Source organism: Halichoerus grypus, chromosome 6 (assembly GCF_964656455.1).
Source record: "Halichoerus grypus chromosome 6, mHalGry1.hap1.1, whole genome shotgun sequence".
In the NCBI taxonomy this organism is placed as follows: Eukaryota; Metazoa; Chordata; class Mammalia; order Carnivora; family Phocidae; genus Halichoerus; species Halichoerus grypus.
Window position 1 is genome coordinate 102,433,764 of NC_135717.1, and position 16,771 is coordinate 102,450,534.

The window sequence follows — 16,771 nt, forward strand, 5'->3', positions numbered from 1 at the left end:
AAAAATCCATTTGTAAAACTATAATCTGTGACATCCTATGTCCAAAAACCACCATTTTAAATCTAGTCTTTTAGTCTTGTCCTTGCTACTTACCTGGAATTTTATTTCCCCATTTCTCTGAAGGACTTAAACTGTTGTGGACTGGTAGTTGATTCTTCTATCACTAAGTATTACAAAAGGAAAACTGATGTTGGCACACATATTCCAAATACAGCTTTTAATGGCACCTGAGCGAAATCTCCCTCTAGTTTTAGTCTTTCATAGTCTGGAAATTTAAAAGCAATCCTTAAATAATAAGAAAGCTAGAACAACACAATCTAGCAATAAAAAATGTCACATTCAGGACACTCTGAATGCAGACACTCATAATCCAGTTTTACAGCTTACCGGACATTGTTTAATGATCATCTCTCAGATCTGACATGATCTTGCCTTATTTAAGTATTTGCCTCATGTTTCTACTTTATTGAAAGTTACCCTGTTACCCCTCACCCAAACACATATAAAATATTCTACTTTTCCTTTTAATACTTTACAAGCTGATAATTTTCATCACCAGTAGTGGACCTTTTTATTACTCACCTCCCGCTCCCAAAGTATACCAATAATATAAGGATCAGATTAGAAAATTTAGCATCTTTTTAAAAAATGTGCTTTCTTCTCCCTATATAAGTGCCCACTATACAATTTGTGAATGATATCTGTTACATATTATAGCACCTACGTACCTGCCCCTGTAAGAATTCACCTTAGTCTTCCACAACCCTGCCTTGAACAGTCAGAAAAAGCCAATAGCCAGAGTTTAAAGAAAAGCAGTTACCTTCCTCAGACCAAATTACTGGATAAATGGCCTTGTCATTATGGCTTAACACTGATATGGCTATAACATAGGGACCCATCCCTGTTTTCCTTTATTAACAGTGTGACCTGACCACAACTTTTTAAAGTCTAGACTAGTTTTCCATATGTTTTACATATTTTATTCTGACATATCTTTTAAAAACAGAAGGACGCAAACATTTGCACTTATCAATCCCTTTTTCTTTAGATGTGTTTTGACTTCTTTCCTTCAGGCTCTTTGTCACCAAAAAGCAAGCTCTGATTTCGATACTGCCCATTTGCTATGAAAATATCAGAAGGGGTCATCTTCAAAGCAATACTCCAGCTGGGCTTATTCACTGATTAGCTGCATAATTTCTTCTAGGACATGTGTAACAGACACAACATATATAGGATTTCGGTTTGGGTTTTTCTTTTCTTTTTTTTTTTTTTTTCCTAGGTATGATTCCCACTTCTCATTCATATTTTCTTTTCTTTGAATATATTGCACAATATTTTATTATTAAAAAAGATTTTATGTCTCAGGCAAAAAGTTTTTCTCCTTCACTCAGGAGGTGCTAATGTGTATTATTCTCTAAAAGAGGTAAGTGGTTGTCTGTGTGGCCATCCTCAAAGGGGACCTACGGAGAAGAGAAGACCAAAGCATTAGTTAGTAAGGAAAACATTCCTTACATATTCCCTCTAAACACAATGCTTTATTTTGGGCAATTTCTTTCTGAGCACCAAAAGCTATTGTTTAGATTTAACAATGGTACTATGAGTTAGAGGTCAACACCATTTATATTGTAGCACTTACAGAACTGACAGGTTTGTAGGATCCAAGTCTGAAACGACAGTAAATTATTTCAACTATAAATTTCCCAATTCCATGTAACATGCCTGTAATAAAAAATAAGTTGTTTTTAATAAAATGATGCTTTTAGTGAAATTATTTCCTAAATTGTTACATAAGAATAAAAAACTCCACTAATTATAATGGAATAGATCAAGAAAGGAAACAAAGCAATTTGCTTGATTCATTTCCACGGTTAAAAATAACCAGACAGTTGAATTTTAAAACAAATGGATTTCTTTTCAAAATCACAAGGCCACATAATTCATGACCTTGACAAAGCAATCTTTTCAAGGATACTTTATACATCTCACACTCATACCATTTTGAAAAATAAATAATATCAGCACCCCAAATTTAAACAAATTTAAATAAAGTAGTGACAAGGTCTTTCATAGGAAAACCTATTCATTCATTTAAAATATATAATTCAAAGCATACAAACCTATACAGCTCCATGTAATATTGAATAGGGGTTGGGGATAAAGAAGGAACAGTTTCCTTTCTTTATCTATTGTACTTAATGCTCAGATTTTCATGATTACGATTCCGTACATTATCTTTGAGATAATCTCATAAGCTCAGGACAAAAAAAGCCCCAAATCATAAAAACAGCATTGACTGAAAATTCTGGTTGCACATATTACATGGTTCAAAGTACAAGACATGATTTTACATACTGTACAGTTAAAAATACCTTAAATGAAAAAGAAAATTTACATTCAAGTGTCTACTATTTCTAGGCATTTTCTCATCTGATCCTACAACACACTTATAAGTTAGATATTATTATTCCCATTTTTATAGATGAGAAAACAATATCAGAAAAGGTACATGTCCTATATTACAAGGCTACCACCATGTAAATGGCAGAACTTGGATTCATTCGAGGATCTTTCTAGCTCACTAAGTAATCCCCCTTAAATCACTGAATGCAGTAAACTTAACTATGTTTAATGCTTAATCAATATAATTTTGGAGGTTTGGAATTAAATCTTACAGAAAAAAATTTTTTAAATATCAAAACATGGGAATGTATATATTTCTTGCTTCTTCTAAGTAAAAGCACCTTAATTTCAGTATAACACTTCTAAAAATTAGACGAAAAAGGAATGAATCTTAACCTGTTGTTGAAAAGATTCCTCCAACAATACCACAGAGTCTTACAAAAAACTGCCAGAAAGGCATATGCTCCTCAGTAACTGTTACCATAAGAGAACTGAGATCATATTTCATAAATATCCCAGAGACTCCATGGCTGCCTGCAGCATGGTTAATAACACGTTCCTAAAAGAAAGGGGAGAGACAGGAGAAGGAGAAAAATGGGATTCACATCATCTGGTTACTTGCACAGTCCAGAAGCCCTACAGCCCAACTGTACAAGAAGGATATCCAAATCTCTTTATGAATTGTCCTACTAGACTAAGCTCTTCAGAGACCATCAAGTTATTCTGTATTCTTTGTGTGATTAGCTTCTAAGGAAATCAAAAGAGCAGAGTCACTTTCCTATTTTCTCAAAAAGGTCACTTTACATACAAGTGTTCTACTGAGCTCAAGAGCTTAATAACTATATGGCATCTTCACTGACCAAATCCATAAAAGCCAGGTTCATATTTTGACATACTTTTTGTAACAATTCTTTGCTAAGAATTTACAAAATAATTATATTTCTTGTCATTTAAATTATCAGATTTAGAAACAATTTCACTTTCTGTTGTCATTTTATTTAAACTGTATGAAATACAAGAAGAAAAGAGAATGCCCTCATTTGAAAAATCAAAATTTAAGCTACTGGTTTAGTTTTTAAAAGAAGTTTTCTCTTGAAAGGAATGCAACTAAAATCATAAACCTACCATAGTGTGTTCACTGAGCAAGAAAATGCTCTATTTCATTCCATCCTGTTTACACTTCAAAAATCAAGTCTGCAAACCTTGGAACTCTTCTGGATATTAATATTTGAATATTCACCATTCTTAAACAATAATAAGAAAACATGACCCCAGAATATATGAGAAGTCTGTTAAACTGTCCAATTCCAAAACTCTGCTCCTCAAAATATTTACTTATAAGGCCCCTCCACCCTGAGACTGCAGAACGTTTGTCCTCTTAGATGAATAAAAAGCACCAACTTAGTAGGAAGGCACGCCCTCTAAGTCTGCTATCTGAGCCACAAGAACCATGCATGCCCCAGGGTAGGTACACTAATTAAAAAATAATACAGAAATCAGAGAGTCCACTGGCAGATAAGAACTAATTATATCAATACAAGAGAAAACATTACAAAATTATTAAGAATAAAGTCATTAATACTATCATAGTTTAATATTTTGTTTAAACTGCATAGAAGGCATTCTAGATTTTTAAAATCTACTTTTCTTGCTCTAAAGCATACTAATATCCATTTTTATTCATTAAAATAAAATATTAATGCATTTCAAAACTTCCACCAATTTTAAATGGGGTAGGGTACCAACTCTAACCTTATTTTGTAGCAGGACTATAAAATGCTAAAAAATATATATATATCATTTTATCAGTTGGATTCAACTTACCCTTTCTGTCACAGAAAACTGATGGGTGTCTGCTGAAATTTTATATGTATGTAGTTTTGTTGGCACAACTGTAATAAAATATTGGAACATCTGGTTGTCTAGAACAAAAACAAAATGTGGTGTTTTTTTTTCATCAATCCAATAGCAACAATACTACTGCCAAATACACCTTCCTTCTGTTAAATACACTTAACTTGAAATTTAATGCTACTTTATTAGTGTTTAACAACAACAAATTTAAAAGAATCAATGAAAGCAATATACTCATACTTGGTAAACAAGCTCTCAATAAGTATAAAATGTCACATATACACATCTATTAGAAGATGTTAAAAAAATGAACTAGTCATTAGATGTCCTTTATAACATTATTACCCTTTTATCAAACGTGAAAAATAAAAGTAGCATTACTTTATAGTACAGAAATTAGTAAGAATAAAGTTATAATAGTATAATCACCACAGGACATTTTCATTTTCTACTAATATCTTAAGATATACAAATAAACCAAAACTGAATTAGCCAGCCTTCGGATATATACAAAGAATTGATACGACAGGAGGAAGATAACAAACCTATTCACTTATGGTCTGAGGTTACTACATAATTCAAAGGATCCTATTTATAGTCTTCAGGCATTTTTAGGTTTAATACAAGTCATAAATATCAGTATATTACCAATTATTAATTAACCTTAAACAGGTAACAGTTCACCTGTTAATGTTCAGTAGTTCTCTGGCCACAGCTTAAATGTTAATTTTCTAGGTCTATATTCTAGAACATGTTAATTTTCTAGGTCTATATAAAATTTAGAATTAGATATATCTATCTGTAGTTAGAATTAGGTAAGTAATAGGGCCTCATTACATTTGACATGAAAACAGATGTACCTCACACCACATAACTATCTATGGAAACTGTGTACAGGAATAAAATACACCAACCTTAAATATATGGTCTGATAAATTTTGACAATTGTATTCGCCCACACGATCACCACCACAGTCAAAATATAAAACATTTTCACCACCTCAAAAAGTTCCTCCATACCCCTTTGCAGTCAATCCCCTCTATCTCCAACCTTAGGCCAACCATTAATCTACCTTCCTATCATCACAGATTAGTTTTGCTTATTCTAGAATTTTATATAAATGGAAATACATAGAATGTACTTTTGTGTGTCTATCTTCTTTTGCTCAACCTTAGTGAATTTTTATTTCCATCAATCCAATTTCTCTCTCTTATCTTAGTGTAATTCAGAATAGGGGAGGGAAGGGTAAACAAGATAGGAGGGAGAGGTTAAGTGTAATGGTGTCTTCAAATACTAACATTAAACAAGTTTCTAACAAAATAAAACAAAACCTGTTTCAACTTTAGGACTTATTTCACCTACCACTTGTACCAATATAACTTTCAAAAACATGAACAGTATTTGACTAGTTCTTCTATTATTAGTTTCAACTGAATAGCCTAAACATTGCCACAGATAATATTAGGGCAGAAAAGTGTCAACTTTGTCCACCACCAACAGATGGCTTTTAATTGTAGATGGTCTTCAGTTTCATCCTTTGAGTCATTCTTTGATGTAAGGTGAATTGCTCTACCTATGCTTAGTTTTGAGGTGTTTTACAAATAAACTACTGTGTCATAAACAGAGGAGTGAGCTGGAAGTGCTAGGAGAAAAAGGTGTTTAAGTCTTAAATATTAATGAACAAAAGATGAAACTGAGAGTGGCAAGGCAATAACCTATGCTGTACACATGGCTGGGATAATCATTTGGGGGGAAACATGATGGACAAAGGGAATCTCACCACATGTGAGGAGTGAAGTGCAATGAGTAATAGCCAAAAGGGTCAAAGACACATGAAACGAAAAACTGGAAAACATTTAAGCTGTGGCCAGAGAACTACTGAAGGCCTTTTGGTCAATGTTAATTCAAGGAAAAGCCATAAATTTGTGAGATAATTTAATGGTCAGGTGGGGGAAAGCTGGGGGGGTGGGGTAGGGAGGGGAAGTGGATGCTGTTGAATGAAATTTTGTTGCAAGCCACAAATTGTTCCAAAGGTGTGGGTCTGTCCGAATTGGTACAGCATTCAAGATCTAAGTACTAAGTAATCCCCTCAAAACTTCTGGGGAGCATCAAGGAGGGAGTGGTTACCTGACACAACAGATTTGTAACGCAGATTTTCTTTTTTCTTTTTGGAAAAAGAAGCCCAATAAAACATATAGTAGTAAGGAGAAGAGTACACCTGCTTTAAAGCTTTGAATAACCTACTGACACTGGTGGCATTTTATAACGTAACTTAGTCTTTGTGAATTTAGGAACAAGTAAACTCAAAAACAGCCTTTTGAAAATTAATGTTTATATTTAGAATTGTTTCTGTACAAAAATTTGAAGTCATTTTAGCATCCTGAAACAAAGTATTAACCAACATGTTTTCAAATGATCATCTCCTAAGTAACATCTACTGTATATCTGTATACAATGAACTACACATAAAGATGAGATTATATACTGAATAAAGCTTATGATTCTCAGAATTTCCAAATTTAGTATACTCAAGTTTCCTTAAGTGACCCATACAAACATAAAATACTTAGGAATGTAACTCAGTATTCCAAGTAAAACATCTTTGATGTATCTGATTACAACATTATGATAAAAGAGTAAAATACTGAAAAGAATATTAATAAATCTATTTTAGCTAATAAAAAATGAAATCCTTAATTACAGTTTTGCAAAGGCTAGAATTCCTAGTAGCACAGGAAGCTTTACATGTCCTTAAAAGGTCATATAGGTGGGGCATGTCACACAGTAGGACTATTTCAGTAGAGGAAAGGCAACCAAAAACCTTCAAGATAGATTCCTTGTTATAAAATTAAGAAAATAATCCATCCATATTTGGATAAACCTAAATTTTAAATGGAATGGAAGGTTAAAAAGTAATAGAAGGTATCTATGCTATAATGTACTACTTCTGACTGTGTTAATAACTAAGCTATTCTAGAATAACTCTAGGTTTCTGATGTTTGTAAAATTCCCCAAAGAGGTTTCTAAAATGGTAAATATGCATTTCAGAACTTTAAACCTATACAAACAATTCTTCTTATAATGTTGAAACTTTTAGTTCTTATTCTTTCTTTAATGCATATGGAAAAGCAGGTAAGCCCTATTAACATATTTACTTTTCATTTATTTAGAGAGCTTTTAAATTCTGTTTCCTGCTTACTTATTTTTTTGTCTTTTTTTTTTCCTGCTTACTCCTTACTCTAATTTCTTTTGTTCTTATGGCTCATTTTTTAACATATAAATTTTATCCACAAGTAGGAAATTCTCTCTACATACATTTCCACATAAAATTATCAACCAGTTAATCTACTTAAAGATTTACCTATTTGTCATAAGAGGATTATTAAAAATGTGTTAGTATTAAAGTTATAAAGGTAATTGCCTGCATGCAAATTCCCACGGTAATTACTAAATACTTACGATCTACAGCAATTTTTTCAGTTCCATCCAAAGGATTAATAATTCCTGGAACAAGCTCTCCAAAAGACAAATGATCTATTCTGTGAGAAAAGTTGTAAGCTAAGAGGAATAAAATAAAACAAATAAAGTACAGAAATTAAATTATTCAAAACTACATGTTACTTATTGGTTCACATCCTTATCTAATCTCAAATGAAAAGATCTCAAATCTGTAAGTGTACTATAGTATTTAAAACTACATTATTTTGAGAAAAATGCATATAATATGTGGAATTAACTTCTACAAAATAGTACATCTAATCCTGATAACCAAAAATATAATAATAAGTCTTTCCTTATCCAAATCATTTTATAGTAACAGGACTGTTAGAACTGGAATGATGTCCATGAGCCAAATAATGAAACCGATCAGATATATTTTTAATGCAAACCATTGCTAAACGTGACAAACTGATTTTTTTTATGGAATTTACTACTTGTTTTTGTTCTCTAAAGAAGACTTTATATTTTTTTTTAAGATTTTACTTATTTGAGAAAGAGAGCGAGAGAGTACAAGCAGGGGGAGCGGGAGAGGGAGAAGCAGAGCCCCCGCTGAGGCTGAGCAGGGAGCCCAATATGGGGCTCGATCCCAGGACCCCAGGATCATGACCTGAGCCGAAGGCAGACGCTTAACCGACTAAGCCACCCAGGCGTCCTCTAAAGAAGACTTTAAAAACTAAGTTTTATGACAATGATTACACAAAACTAACAGGCATATTTTATATGTATGCATGTGTCCCGATGTACAATTACATATTGAAATAAACTTCAAATATATGCTCTTCATTATCCATAAAAATTAGCAGAAATGTGTACAAAGTGATATAAAGCACACCAAAGCTCTGCTCCCTAACCCTACCAACTTCTGAGCTATGAATAAATAGACAGGTAGTTTAAAGATAAGAGAAAATGGACTAGAGTCAATATATTTATTCATTTATTTTCTCCTTTGGATATCCGTTTTGACAACAGCCCACTTTGAAAACCCTACATCTGCACTCAAAACAAAACAAAAAAACCCACACACAACACTTTTTTCAATGACATCTTCATGGAAAAAATTTCAGAAACTGCTTACAGTCATGGTTGACAAGTGCTGCCAAATGTGCATGACCTCGGGGATGTGGAATGGCCCTGAAAAGAGGAAAAAAAGATTAAAGTACTAATACTTAAACATATAACTAATTAAAACCTGAAAGAGGATCTTTCCTAAGTTATATAACTGTCTTAATATAAAATAAAAACATACTTGTCCTATGATTTAAGTAGGTAAGTCTACTCATCTCAGCCATGTATTAAACTGGGGGCTGCCAAACGGTTTCTGTGAAGTTATTTTAGGCTTTGTGGGTCAAGATGCAAAACTGAAGATATTATGCAGTTAGTTACATAAGAAGAGAGAAACATTTTCACAAACTTAATGACATTCAAAATATAAGAGTAATAACTGAGTACTTTTTTTGTAGTTCAGGTATTTTTGCTGGGAGATAACATTTTCCTTAACTAAGGTTTAGAGTCAGTGTTCCCTATTTTCAAAATTGATCACAAAGATTTATCCGTTATGAAGATCTAGAATGAAATTTTACATATTTTATCTTTGAAAATATTAATCCAGGGGCATATCTTTTAACTGAGTATATTCGTTACTTGGATAGAACTCTAGGAGGTTCTTCCCTTGGTATTTCCTTTTGGTGTGTCGTTATATAACACAGATTGATCACTTGCAATTTAAGGCAGAATTTCCTCAAGCGCACAGTTAAATACATTTTGAAGTGTGGAAATTTCCTTTGCACCTGCATCAAGGTCATAAAACACTTCAGGAACTATAGTTTGAGTTTGGAAAATACATACAAGTATAAGAATGGAGATCTTGCTTCTTGTTTTAACTTTTGACAGTCAGGCTGTCCCAGCATGGAAAGCAAGAACCACTTAAAATCATTTGACATTACTTATCATTGAAATAACCTTACCACAATTTAAGTTTCATATATTAACGCTGTTTTTCTTACAATTTTAGGCTAAATTCATTAAGAAACATGATCCAGTCTGCACAAAACTTAACTTCCAAAACTACTCAGTGTTCAATAAAAACAGATGACAGTAGTTTTCTTATTCAGAAAAATTTCAATCTCAGCCCTTAGCTCAAAAAAAAAGTCACAAAAGAAAAAGTAGACCACTGCTAAGCTGTCAAGCTGTCGTGTAGTAGGGCAAGTTGGAATATTTAGCTTTTCTTTCTGACAGAAGTTCGTGGAAATGACAATGCTTAAGTCCATGAGAGCAAATGAACTTCACCATCAACATTATCAATAATATGACAGATCCAAATATTTTCTGTGAAGTACTGCCGATGATACTAATGGATAACCACAGGCTTCAAACACCTTACATTTTCACAAGTCTTGAAAATTTATCCACATAAGCCTTTTTTTGCTTCATACCTATTTACCACCAGCAACACACTGATGTTCTCTCAATTTCTTTAAAAATATTTTTGTCTGTAGTTGTTCCACGCAGGCTATCTGATCACTTCAAACTCACCACTGACTCCTCAAAAAAAAAAAACAAAAACAATAAGCAGTATTGGTAACGTCTGCTCACTCAGCAAGAGCTAAGGGAACCCACTATCACCTGCCAGGCTTTTAACTGACTATTGGACAATGCTTTCACTGTCCTCAGCTGCCAGGGCACTTTTCTCACCAAAAAGCTAATTCTCCAAAGCAAATTTATTTTCCCTGGATGCATTTCTTTGGTTGGTGCAAACACACACAATCTCATCAAGCTGCCACTAAGTGGCTTTCCTTCCTCAGCTAAGCAGTGAGTCACGTGTCAACCTACTTCGGCTACAGTCTCAGTTTCATTTTTTATTTTTACAAAGAAATTCTGCCTGTGCTTAGATATTCCCTTTTAAATTTTTTAATTTTCCTGAGAGCTAGTAATGTTGTGATGAGTGCTTAGTCTGGTGATATTTACATCTCCTATATCCTTTCAGCACAGCTATGGTGTCCCTGCATAATAAACATGATGTTCTGAAGTCAAATTTGATAAAATAATCCACACTCCACTGTGCCTTAAGAGTACGTTGGATACCTGTATTTCTTTTTCTTTTCTGACAGAGTAATACAAGAAATGAAATGTTGTGGTACAGCAATACACAAGGCATTTGTAATGCTGTCCAGCTGTAACTGTTATAACTTGTTCTAACTTGTAGGGCACCAAGTAGCAGCACAAAGTGATGAGTCATACACAGTGTCTGTCACAATTGCTCAAATCCTGGTATTGTAGTGCACAAGGAGCCACATGTAAACAAATACACATGACTGTTCCAGTAAAACTTTATTTTTGGACACTGAAATCTGAATTTCATATATTTTTCATGTGTTATGATACATTGTCCCATGTGATTTTCAGTAAAGGAAAGATTGTTTTGAAAACTAGAGGGCTGGGAGGAGGCATTTTGGGTTGTCACAATCACTGGGAAGGAGTCACAATCAGCATTTAGCAGACAGCAGCTAGGGAAGCAAGGCATCCCGCAACAGAGTGACGCTCTCACACACAAAAATGCCACTCTAAGTGGCATTCATGTAGGTGAAAAACCTATGAATAATGATCTGAGTCTAGAACTTAACTCCATTCAGCTACACAAAGTACTTTGTTGTAGTTTCAATATATACTAAATTTTCCTAGGAAATGGGGGGAATATTATACTTTTTTTGGTTTGCAGTATCACAAAGAGTTGTTCCCTATTTCAGAATCAACAGAAATACCATTCATGATATCTGAACGGCCAATACATCTGTTTCATTCTGCATATGCAATTGATGTATACCTACTGATTTTACGTGTATGTGGCAAGTGTCTGCCTACTCCATTACCTTACTTAAGGTACTCCTGTTCAAACATTTGATTATTGAAATATTGTTACAAGTCTTGTTCTTTTTATTTCTTCTTTATATTACAGTTGAGGGTGATATTGTATCTTAGAGGTAACATGAGATCTTCAAAATGATCAATACTGAACTTGGTAAACATAATACCAAAAATTAGGAGTGGGTTTACAAGATATCCCAGAGATGATAAGGATAAGATACAAACCAAATATTTTTCCATCTGGCCTCTCTCATTCATGGCATGAGTTATCACATGGAGAGAGAAGTGAAACTGGGAATAAAGGCCATAATATAGAGGCTCATGAAATATTAGTCGAAGTTTCCCTCTTTTAGTTTGGGAGTGGGATATTGTTTGTATCCACAAGTGCAATAAAATCTTCTAAATTTCTTTGAGCCAACTATTATCTATAGTTGCATGATACCAAGAAATTCTAAGCTATAGAACTGATCCTGGCAATAGCAAGAAAACAAAACATGAATGTTAAGAAGAATGGGACAACAAAAACAAATGTTTGATCTGATCACTGTAAACACTGAATAATTTTGCATAAAAGACTTAAGCTATTTATTTCTATATATAACAAAAAAAATCTCCAGCAATGCTTTTTCCTGCTTTATGGCCTTTCCCTCAGCCTGGATGCCCTTTCTCCTCTCTATATAAAATTCCTAATCATTCACTAGTGTTCAAAGGTTTTCCTCAATAAAGCCTCTGCTGATGTGCAGGGTAAGTCAGGTACCCTATTATATAGTTTCTTATTGGCCATACTTCTCCTGTACAACTATAATTAAATAATTATTAGTGTAATTCACTGTTCAAAGTTTGGATTCTCTCACAGAATGTCAGCACCATAAAGGCAAAAACGCTTTTTCTTTTTTTCATCATTTCATCTTTAGTATCTGGCATGGTACATGCCATAGTCAAGTTCTCAAAAAATGCCTTTTACAATGAAGAACTGTTTAGCTCTGCAACTCTAGATGGATGGAAGAAAGGAAGGGAATAAGGGAAGCAGGGAGAAAGGGAGAGGTCAGAGAATCTATTTATTTATTCAGAAATTTACCAAGTGTTTATATCCTATGACAATTTCTCTGCTGGGTGCTGCTCATGAAGGTAGGTGGTCTGATATTTTTCCTTAACTTTTACCTACTTTATCTCAGGCACTACAAATTTTTTTTTTTTTAATTTTTTTTTTTTTAATTTATTTGAGAGAGAGAGAGAGAGAATGAGAGAGAGACCATGAGAGGGGGGAGGTTCAGAGCGAGAAGCAGGCTCCCTGCAGAGCAGAGAGCCTGATGTGGGACCCCGATCGTAGGACTCCAGGACCATGACCTGAGCCGAAGGCAGACGCCCAACTGAGCCACCCAGGCACCCTGGCACTACTAATTTCTAACTACATCAAAATACTTGTCTCAAATTAGCCAGGGTTTACATTTTGGTGATGATTATCAAAAGGAAAAACAAAACAAAAACCTAATACCATCCACAACATGAACAAATTAATGAAATGTCTAGGTAAATGCTTCCTGGCTATTAAAACTTGGCAAGTAGGTTTTCATTCATATCTACCTACAGCTCATTTATTTATAAACTATAACATAACTGTTTTCCATTTGTTTTTTTTGTTTTTTTTTTAAAGATTTTATTTATTTATTTGATAGAGAGAGACAGCGAGAGAGGGAACACAAGCAGGGGGAGTGGGAGAGGGAGAAGCAGGCCTCCCGCAGAGCTGGGAGCCTGATGCGGGGCTCGATCCTAGGACCCTGGGATCATGACCTGAGCCGAAGGCAGCCACTAAACCGACTGAGCCACCCAGGTGCCCCTTCCATTTGTTTTGAAGCAGTTGTTACCAGTCTTCTCCATCCTGAGATCAAAGCCCTGAACACAAATCTCAAAACATCAAAAATATAGATACACAACACTTTAAGCAGCCCTTTAGTAATTACATATTATTTGATTAGCAAAGAATTTACTTTTAAACCAAGCTGCCAATTTGTCTAAAGTATTTTCAGTAAGGGAAAAGAACATACTTGCCCACAGTTATGTGAAAATTCCCTGCTACTTTATTGACATAGAGATGACCATGAATCCTGCAAGCATCTGGAGGCTGTGAGGAATCATCTTCCCTGTTACAACATGAGAGGAAGGATTACTGACAGCACACTCGACAGTCACCATTCTGTGGTGGGAAAATTTTGTAGAAGGGGGAAAAAAACATTGCTAGAAATATATTTACACCAGTCTAAAATTCCATGGTTCTTCATATCTAACCACAGGATTAAGGCCAATGAGAGTGGAAAGTTTAAAGGAATTCATCCAATAAAAACATATTTTGTCATCTGTTTCTGGCACTTTAGGGGTCAGGGGAAGATGGAAGTAAGAATGAGGGAAGGACAATGACAGTTTCTTCTTAAGCAAATGTAAAACCTCTATATAGTTTTAAATTTAAATGATCATTTTCGTGATTACAGGATTTCTAAATATCACCTACTCTAACCTATAAAAGAGAAAAAAAGTGAAATAAAAACACAAAATTCCTAACCAAAATTTATACATCCTTATAAAATAATGACAAATGTAATTAATTTGTTCTTAAAACCTAACATGATTTTATATGGAATTTACCATACACACATAAGAGGAAATTAAATGAAAATAATATTATTTGTGATAATCCTGATCAATATCACAGGCTATAAATTTAAGAGTAAAAAGAAATCTTCATCATACAGAATGATTACATTTTCTCTAAGAAATATGAGATTAGAGAATAAACCAATACTAAAACTATGTCATAGTAAATTCATAATAAATAGACGTACATTTAAAAATTACATCTCACCTTGGTGGAAGGGCTGTTGATGCACTCTTAAAAGCACTTTTAAATATCACGTCTTGAAGTGAATGTTCTTCTTGCAGTCTACTCTGAATCCGCTGCAGCATTCTAAATACAACATAAATAAGCAATAGTTAGAAATACAGTAAGGTACACAAGAAAGCCAACACTTTTTTTTTTTAAGATTTTATTTATTTATTTGACAGAGAGAGGGAACACAAGCAGGGGGAGTGGGAGAGGGAGAAGCAGGCTTCCTGCCGAGCAGGGAGCCCGATGTAGGGCTCAATCCCAGGACCTGGGGACCATGACCTGAGCCGAAGGCAGATGCCCAATGACTGAGCCACCCAGGCGCCCCGAAAGCCAACACTTTTTTAAGACTAACAATGGTTAGCTGACTTATTAACCCATACATTTATTATTATAGATCTTGATTCTAAAATAAAGTACCAAGTTTTCTTTGGTCATTTCCTTAAAAGAAGAAAAAGTGAGGTAGGGTGGCTAAAGGTTTAACAGCTGAGGTCCATAAGCATGTCTGATTGCACTGATAATGGATGTGCAGTCAGAGTCACTAAGAAGGAGTTTCTGCTCACCTGGGTATCTAAACTCATCTTTCATGCATGCATGCAGCTATGACAAAATTCTTACTTTTTATCAGGTATTGAATAAAGTGTTATAGATACAAAGAATAAGACAAGTACAACAGATTTGGTGGACTTAAGTGGGAGATTACCGGGGTATAAACCCATACCACAAGCATTTAATCCTCATTACAATATAGGCCATAGTGCCATTTAATATCACCTGGTGTCTCCTTTTCCAAGAAATCTAAACATTATTCTATGACAAGACCATTCTAAACATAATACTATACTCTACCCTATACTTTTTAAAAAGAATATCAGCATCTTCAGATTTACACATCTAAAGACTTAAAATATTTGGATCTAATGCTAGCAGAAATTACACGTTTCTATTTGTTGTGTGTCTTGTATTTCCAGAGTCCAGTTTTAGTGCTGGGTAGTGGGAAAAGAGGTTGATGACAGCAAACTCTGTGTGTGTGTATGTGTATAACTTCTGTCTCAAATATACCAATATCCAAGCTTATATTCCGTATATGAAGATATGTAAAAAAAACTCTATGATGGAAAACAGCCATTATTTTAATAGTAAAAACATAATCTCTGCTCCCACTTACTACTAGTCTTGGACACTGAATAAAATTCCAGATGAAAGAAGGCTTCTCACTTTAATATTTCTGTATTAAAGTAATGTATTTCATCTCTGGATGGCTTTCTACTCTAAGCTCTAGAAGCCCAGAGACACCTAATATTCAGTTCTTTTGTTTAACTACGTTTGATTTCAACCTTAATTTAAAAATCTCCCCAAATGGTGAAACTGGAAATTAAAAGAGAAAGGCCTTTGAAATGTACTTAGGGACTAGAAAGGAAAAAAAAAAAAAAAAATGGGTGAAAAAATTTTTTTTGCAATAATCTTAAGTAAAGCCTTTGTAAGCACCAAGACATAGCCTGGAAACCGAAAAGAAAAAAAAGCAGTATATGGGAGCAAGGGTGGGGGAACCACTTATAACAAAGGACTACTTTCTTTAATATACAAAGGATTATTTAAAATTATTTTTTAAAAAAACCCAACAACCAAGCAAAATGGGCATATGGCACGAATAAGCAGTTTCAAAAGAAATACAAACGGGGAAAAAAAATCCACAAAGATATGCAACTGATTCATAAGGAAATGCTAATTAAACAAGTGTAATACCATTTTTCACCCACAGAATTGGCAACAATAAGTCTGGTTATACCCACTGTTGGTGAGGTTGTATAGAAACAAGTACTCTCATATAGTTTTGGAGTACAAGTGAAGATATTTTGGCGTCATCTTTCAAAACGTCTCTTTTCCTGGTTTTATTGAGATACAATAGACATATACTGTGTAAGTTTAAAGTGTACAACATATGATTTGACATATGTATATACTGCAAAATGATTATCACAATAAGTTAACAACCATCACCTCACATAGTTACAAATTTTTCTTTGTAATAAGAACTTATCAAAATGTTAAATATCCTCTGAAAGAGAAGTTCCATTTCTAGAAACCATACACACACACACACACACACACTCACACCAGTATGTAAGGAATTACACTCAAGAATTTTCATTGAGCATTGTTTTTAATATTAGAATCCTTTTTTTAATATTAGAATCCTGCCAACAATCTAAATGCCCATTGATAAGGATCTAACTTAATCAACCATAGTTTATCCATAAAATGAATACTCTATG

General features: G+C 33.9%; 1 protein-coding gene across 4 annotated transcripts in view; it reads right to left on the reverse strand.

Annotated features, from left to right (window-relative positions):
• Window positions 1-202: 202 nt before the first annotated feature.
• Window positions 203-16,771, reverse strand: part of ERGIC2 (ERGIC and golgi 2) — a 36,477-nt gene continuing 19,908 nt past the window's right edge. For 2 of the 4 annotated variants that reach the window (XM_078075828.1, XM_078075829.1), the window contains exons 7-15: window positions 16,289-16,381; window positions 14,475-14,576; window positions 13,663-13,758; window positions 8,832-8,887; window positions 7,715-7,813; window positions 4,225-4,322; window positions 2,797-2,959; window positions 1,637-1,719; window positions 203-1,460 (exon numbers count right to left, since the gene is read on the reverse strand). In XM_078075828.1, coding sequence (XP_077931954.1) covers window positions 1,398-1,460; window positions 1,637-1,719; window positions 2,797-2,959; window positions 4,225-4,322; window positions 7,715-7,813; window positions 8,832-8,887; window positions 13,663-13,758; window positions 14,475-14,576; window positions 16,289-16,381 — 853 coding nt within the window. In that variant the 3' untranslated portion in view covers window positions 203-1,397. Of the gene's footprint in view, window positions 1,461-1,636; window positions 1,720-2,796; window positions 2,960-3,525; window positions 3,645-4,224; window positions 4,323-7,714; window positions 7,814-8,831; window positions 8,888-13,662; window positions 13,759-14,474; window positions 14,577-16,288; window positions 16,382-16,771 lie in introns of those variants that run through there. The other 2 variants (XM_078075830.1, XR_013449124.1) reach the window with 2 other exon arrangements.